This window comes from Theropithecus gelada, unplaced genomic scaffold (genome assembly GCF_003255815.1).
Source record: "Theropithecus gelada isolate Dixy unplaced genomic scaffold, Tgel_1.0 HiC_scaffold_1435, whole genome shotgun sequence".
NCBI lineage: Eukaryota > Metazoa > Chordata > Mammalia > Primates > Cercopithecidae > Theropithecus > Theropithecus gelada.
Genome location: NW_020256042.1, coordinates 1 through 7,250, shown reverse-complemented (window position 1 = coordinate 7,250; position 7,250 = coordinate 1). Strand labels below are relative to the sequence as shown.

Sequence of the window (7,250 nt, the reverse complement as noted above, 5' to 3'; positions counted from 1 at the left end):
CCACACCACCCCGTCACAGTATAACCAGAGCACAGGTTACCCTCCTCGCCTCCACTCCACCCCGTCACAGTATAACCAGAGCATGGGTTGCCCTCCTCGCCTCCACTCCACCCTGTCACGGTATAACCAAAGCACGGGTTGCCCTCCTCACCTCCACACCACCCCGTCACAGTAGTCGTTCATCATGGAGTCACTGCCCAGCACCCCAGTGGTCCTGCTGTCTGTAGGAGCTCCTGTGGTCTGGCCACGCACTCGTGTAGGGAAGTGATGGAGGCGGAGTTCTCTGCTGATCATTCAGCCTGAGCAGTTCTCACACCACTGGCTCCGGAGTGCTGCTTGGACCCTGTTTCTCTCTTCCCAGAGGGGACCCTCCGGAGAGCCTGGCCTTCCCCAGACAGGCCTGTGGTGGTTGTCTCCAGTTCCTGCCTGAGCCTCAGACTCAGCCCCTGGGGATGGCCCTGTGCTCTCCGTCGTACTCTCTGGGTAGATGATTTCTCAGCTTCGCCAGGCTCCTCCTGCTTGTTCTGAGGTGACCCATGCCCTCGCAGCTTTCTGCAGAGGTGTCACTGTGCTCTGGCACGGGCCTGCTAATGTGGATAGTAGGGGAGCTGTTTTCTCCCTTTGGCGGGGGTAGGAGCGGTCTTAGCCTGCCGGTTCCCTGTCCAGGGAATGCCTGAGCACCCAGCTAATGCCTGGACCAACTTCTGCATGTTCCCATGAGGACAACCACAGGGTGGGCTGCAGGTGAGCAGCCTTAGCACCCCCAGAATCTTGTTAGAAATGCAGCCTCTTGGGCCCCACCGGGGTCTCTATTCTAACAAGAGACCCTGCACAAGAGTCCCTGCGCGCTGCACGTGAAGATCAGAAAGGCCGGCCGTGCACGCGTGGCCCCCGCATCACACGGGGAGCAGCCACAGAGAGTGGGAAATGCCAACCCTGGGGGATTGGAGAGGCACTGTTTGGGGCTGTGGCTGGTATTTGGGTATTGACAGACCATGTGTACAAGAGTTTCATGTGTTCTGGGAGCTGCATAATGTTTAGTGCTTCAAGAGAATATTTATTTGCATTGAATTTTACATTATTGAGGTTTTTAAATTCTGTTTTGTTTCGTTAGAGACAGGGTTGGGGACCATGTTGCCCGTGTTGGCCTTGAGCTCCTGGGCTCAAGCTGTTCTCCTGCCTCAACCTCCTAAGTAGCTGAGGCTACAGGCTGGAGCCACTATACTCAGCTTGAATTACTGGGTTTAAAAAACACAATCATTCATCAGTTTTATTCTATAATTATTTCATTTTCTGCCTCCGCTATATTGTAGAGAAAGTAGTTGGAAATATGTGATTGGAGATGCCCTAGGGTTTCCTTCAGCACCTTCTTCTCCCCTAAGGTGCAGTCCTCTGTGGCCGTGGGCACACCTGACTACATCTCGCCAGAGATCCTGCAGGCGATGGAGGACGGCATGGGCAAATACGGGCCTGAGTGTGACTGGTGGTCTCTGGGGGTCTGCATGTATGAGATGCTCTATGGAGAAACGCCGTTTTATGCGGAGTCACTCGTGGAGACCTACGGGAAGATCATGAACCATGAAGTAAGACGTTGCATTTTTATTTTGGTACCTGGCTCAGGCCTAAAGTACAGAGAGCACAACTAGTGCAGGAAGATCCATTAGGCAGCGACGTGAGCAGTTCAGGAAGAGATGTCAGGGTTTAGACCAAACTGAGGACAGGCGGACTGGAGTAGACATTGGAGAAGGCATCCGGAGGTGGGGTCGACACCAGGAGATGTGGACACCAGAGGAAGGGGAAGGAGGTTCTGAGGGTGACGCCCACCCCCAACTCTCAGGGGAAGGATGCTGGCCTATTCCGAGCTGGCTTCCTGGAGGGGAGGCAGGTTTCTGTAGACAGACACGTCATCTGCATAGGCGTGTGGAGTGAGGCGCCCGGGGTTAGCCAGTGGGGGGTCCAGGTGGGCCCTTGTCATGTGGCTCTAGACTCACTGGTTAGATGTCAACTTTGATTCTCAAGTCTGTTCCCCAGAAATCAGTCCCTGTAAATGATCACATGTCTCCAGATGGTGGAGCCCTTCATCCTCCCCATCCTGTTGCCTCTTCTCCTCCTTCCCTTTCCAAACTGTTCACTTTCTTACTTCCATGTCACCTCTCTCCACTTTCTTTGTTTTCCTTTTTATCATTTTCTCTTCTGTCTGATATTTTTTATTTCTTTTTAAAAATTTTCCTTAGTCATTTGTCTTTCTTTTTTGAGACGGGGTCTCACTCTGTCACCCAGGCTGGAGTGCAATGGCGCAATCTCGGCTCACTGCAACCTCCGCCTCCTGGGTTCAAGCCATTCTCCTGCCTTTTTTTCTTTTCTTTTCTTTTCTTTTTAATCAGAGTTTTGCTCTTGTCGCCCAGGCTGGAGTGCAATGCTGCAGTCTCGGCTATACCTCCCAGGTTCAAGCAATTCTCCTGCCTCAGTTTCCTGAGTAGCTGGGATTATAGGTGCCTGCCACCACACCTGGCTAATTTTTTTGTGTTTTTAGTAGAGACAGGGTTTCACCATGTTAGCAAGGCTGGTCTCGAACTCCTGACCTCAGGCAGTCCACCGGCCTCGGCCTCCCAAAGTGCAGAGATTACAGGCGTGAGCCGTCTCGCCCGGAGAGTCATGTGTCTTTCTAATGCCGATTTCACCCTCTCTACCAGCATGCTCATAGCGTTTCCCTCCTATGCACACGCAGATCCCAGGATGATCCTGATTGAGTGACGGCCTGTCCTCCACCCAGTGTCTCCCACAGTTTGCTCTCATAGTGAGCAGATTAACACTAAAGTGGTAACTGGTTTTCCATTTAACTCCAAATCAAAGCAAAAGTTAAACAGTTTTAAAAAATGTTTTTCCCAAAGTAGAAGCATATTTTTTATTTATAAATTAATATATACCCCCTATAAAAACTTCAGACAATGCAAAAATGCATATTATAGGTAATGAAAATCTCCTCACCCACTTCTTAGTGACAAATTCTGTTAAAGTAACAATTGGGACTTAATTATTACTAAGAGCCTGCCAGCAGTCCCTGAGCGCTGACCACCTGTGGGCGCTTGGGGTCAGGCACCTCGTGAAGCAGGTGACATTGTTGTTCCTTTCTGTAGATGACAAAGGTGGTGGCTCAGCTCTTAGCCCACTCTACCATGAGGGTGTGTGGCCTCAGCAGACCTAAGCACGTGTGTGTGCGCGCGTGTGCATGTGTGTGTTTAGATATGTGGCATCATGTTACATATAAACAGTTTTTTGTCATTGTATCTTTGGTGTCTTTCTGTATGAGCACACGGACATGTTCCTCTTTTTTTGTGCCCCATCTTTTTTGTTTTGAGATGGAATCTTGCCCTTGTCACCCAGGCTGGAGTGCAGTGGCGTGGTCTTGGCTCACTGCAACTTGCACCTCCCGAGTTTAAGCGATTCTCCTGCCTCAGCCTCCCAAGTAGCTGGGATTACAGGCCGCCACCATGCCTGGTAATTTTTGTATTTTTAGTAGAGATGGGGTTTCACCTTGTTGGTCAGGATGGTCTGGAACTCCTGACCTCAGGTGATCTGCCCGCCTCGGCCTTCCAAAGTGCTGGATTACAGGCGTGAGTCACTGTGCCCAACCGGTATCTTTTTTAACGAGTCTCCTTTTTGATGGGCGTGGAGGTAATTTGCAGTTTTCTTGGTCAGAATACAGTGCATGTTGTGTTTCCTCTTAGCCACTGCTTTCATAATGTGAGTTTCCAGAAGCGGAGCTGCCGTGACGCTTACACTGTGCGTTCTGACGGGGCTGCGCCGGTCCCTCTCGCCGCGCACGGCATGTTTCCCACATTCCTTGCCACCTCCATAGGTAAAAATGTGTCATTTACTTGCAATGTGGTCCCAAGTCTACAACGAGTAAAACCAGAAGGACCACTGGTTTTCTTGTTTGCCTTTTGGGAATGGAAATGTATTAGCTTTGGATTGCATTTCGTTCCCATGAAATAAAAAGCGACCTGCTTTGGAGCTGCCATTTCTACTTTGTTTCCTATAACGTCCGTACACCTTAAACTCTCTGAATGCGTCCACCTGTCCACCAGTGGTTTTGCCACCCCTTGCAGGAGCGATTCCAGTTCCCGTCCCATGTCACGGATGTTTCTGAAGAAGCGAAGGACCTCATCCAGAGACTGATCTGCAGTAGAGAGCGCCGGCTGGGGCAGAATGGAATAGAGGATTTCAAAAAGCATGCGTTTTTTGAAGGTCTAAATTGGGAAAATATACGAAACCTAGAAGCACCTTACATTCCCGACGTGAGCAGTCCCTCTGACACATCCAACTTTGACGTGGACGACGATGTGCTGAGAAACACGGTGAGTGGAAAGCACCGGTCTCAGGCTTGCTGGCTGTGGGTCTGACGTGCGGTGCTGCGCTGAGCGCATTGCTTATCAAGTCAGTACAGCATAAAGCTGTGAAATTTGGCTCTTAAGACACAGTGTGCTTTTTATTCCAGTCTTCAGCTGGGTCGTTAATATTCCTTTAAAAAATGATGGATGACTCAGTTTGAGTAAAATTGAGTTAAACAACTCTTTTAAAGTTTTGGAACTCAACAGAAATACTTTTGCTTTTATTTTCACGGTACTTGATACTTTTTTTTTTTTTTTTTTGAGGCAGAGTCTTGCTCTGTCACCAGGCTGGAGTGCAGTGGTGCAATCTTGGCTCTCTGCAACCTCTGACTCCCTGGTTCAAGCCATTCTCCTGCCTCAGCCTCCCGAGTAGCTGGGATTACAGGCATGCACCACCGCACGCAGCTAATTTTTGTGTTTATAGTAGAGACGGGGTTTCACCATGTTGGCCAGGATAGTCTCGATCTCCTGACCACATGATCCACCCACCTCTGCCTCCCAAAGTGCTGGGATTACAGGCGTGAGCCACTGTGCCCGGCCTACTTGATACTTTTCAAAGCAGTGTCACATACATCATTGTATTAGAGCTTCACTGCAACCCTGTCACCGCATTTTAGGTTTTTTAGGTTGAAAGACGCCAAGACATGAGCTCAGCCTACAGTCCCATAGGCAGTGTGGCGGCCTCTCAGTTCCTGGTCTTTTCCCTGCATGTGAGAGCACGTTAAATCTTTCTAACATTACAGTGCTTTGTGTCTGCATTGATGTTTCTTTATACAGCAAGAGTTCAGAACAAAGATGATGATAACAGATGTTGAGTCTCCGCACTGATGTTTAAGATCAGGATTTTCAGAGTTGGGTTCTGGCTGTGGGACTCGTCTGGTGTCCCCATCGGCTCTGACAGGGCCTCTTTGATGCATTAGCCAGTACCTTTGGTCCTGGAGAATTTTGCTCATATCTCATAAAATGCTTTTGTTCTCATCAAACCCATACATGTGTGACTTGTCTGGGGATAGACAAACTGAGATTTAACCAAATAAAAGGAAAATCTTCTTTGTTGCTTGTTAATTTAGAGAGTTTCTTACACTGAAGCATTATCATTCACTCTGTATGTTTCATTCTCAGGACCTCTCGAAATGAATGGCCATGAACCTGGGGAAACTCCTAGTAGTTTGACGGGAGGAACAGAGGTTCTTAGGAACTATGAAGTACCCCTTGTAGGGCCATGGAAAAGTTCTCTCTGGGCCGGGCGCGGTGACTCACCCCTGTAGTCCCAGCACTTTGGGAGGGTGAGGCAGGCGGATCACGAGGTCAGGAGTTCGAGACCAGCCTGGCCAACATGGTGAAACCCCGTCTCTGCTAAAAATACAAAAATTAGCCGGGCATGGTAGCAGGTGCCTGTAATCCAGCTACTTGGGAGGCTGAGGCAGGAGAATCTCTTGAACCCAAGAGGTGGAGGTTGCAGTGCCCGAGAATATGCCACTGCATTCCGGCCTAGGTGACAGAGCAAGACTCCATCTCAAAAAAAGAAAAGTTAAATCTGTTTGCACTGAATACTTGCTTTGATGGCTTCACATTCAAAATAAGGGCTGAACTTGAGACCACGTGGAGAAAAGGCTGAGAAAGAGGTATTGTTGTCGTTGAAAGGATTGTTTTCTTAGACTGTAACTCCAGACTCCAACTCCTTCCACACTGAAATTTCCCAGATGAAGACCTTTGCTTATATTTTTTATTTTTTGAGCCTGGTCTCGTTCTGTCACCCAGGCTGGAGTACAGTGATGCAACCTCAGCTCACTGCAACCTCAGCCTCCCATGTTCAATCAAGTCTCGAGCTTTGGCCTCTTGAGTAGCTGGGATTACAGGCGCACGCCGCCACATCCAGCTAATTTTTGTATTTTTAGTAGAGACAGGGTTTCACCATGTTGGCCTAGGCTGGTCTTGAACTCCTGGTCTCAAGCAGTCCACCCGCCTCAGCCTCCCAAAGTGCTGGGACTACAGGCATGAACCACTGTGCCTGGCCCTGGTTATCGTTTTTAATAAAAAAGATCCTCAGAATGAAAAACAGAGTTATAATAAACTTACCTAAAATAGTCTACCTTTGGGTTCCTTTTTGCCTTGGGGCCTCTTGTCTCAGGTCAAGAACCTGAGAGTCCCCAGGCTCTGTCCTGTGTCCTCAGAGGGGCATTCCTGTCCACACTGTTGAACTCTGCACACAGTTGTGTTAAGCAATGGATTCTGTGGCTTTAAGAAGTCTTTGAAAATCACTAACCTGGTAACGGCCTGTGCCATTGTCATCATCAAAATCAGTGCATGTATCCTGTGAGCTTTATTGTACATACAGTGAATGGGGCCAGGCTTGAGAAAGACAGATCTGCCATACTCAGCTCCCCTGCAGAGGACATCATGGAGTCTGCATTCTCCAAGGCCACGTGTTCTGCCCAGTGCCTCCTGTCACCATGACTATAACCATCTTTCCTCTTTTTACCTGTTGGTGTGAATGTAGGTTTCATTTGTGTTGTGTATGTTCTTATGCAGGAAATATTACCTCCTGGTTCTCACACAGGCTTTTCTGGATTACATTTGCCATTCATTGGTTTTACATTCACAACAGAAAGGTACGTCTGGATTTATCATTCCCCAGGGAGAGCCTTCCCTTGTGGTAGATGAACAGTCAGACACCACACTCTGTCCCTAGGAGCGGGCTGGTGGGTGGGGTGTGTGCTGGGAGGCCATTACTTAAGGGAGATGGAGATGGGTTTTTGTTCTTAAAATATACACACCTGATGACTACAGGTGTTACCATAGCAAGGTTGCAGGCTTTTTCTCTACAGATATCCAGGTCGTAAAGAATTCAGGTTTCAT

General features: G+C 48.8%; 1 protein-coding gene across 1 annotated transcript; it reads left to right on the top strand.

The window, feature by feature from the left end:
- Positions 1–361: 361 nt before the first annotated feature.
- On the top strand, positions 362–7,003 carry LOC112616936 (serine/threonine-protein kinase MRCK beta-like; the record flags this gene model as incomplete). Its single annotated transcript, XM_025373692.1, has 5 exons — positions 362–483; positions 823–974; positions 1,383–1,583; positions 4,110–4,358; positions 6,924–7,003. Coding segments are annotated over 5 exons (804 nt in total), but the record flags the coding sequence as incomplete, so codon positions are not given.
- Positions 7,004–7,250: the final 247 nt, after the last annotated feature.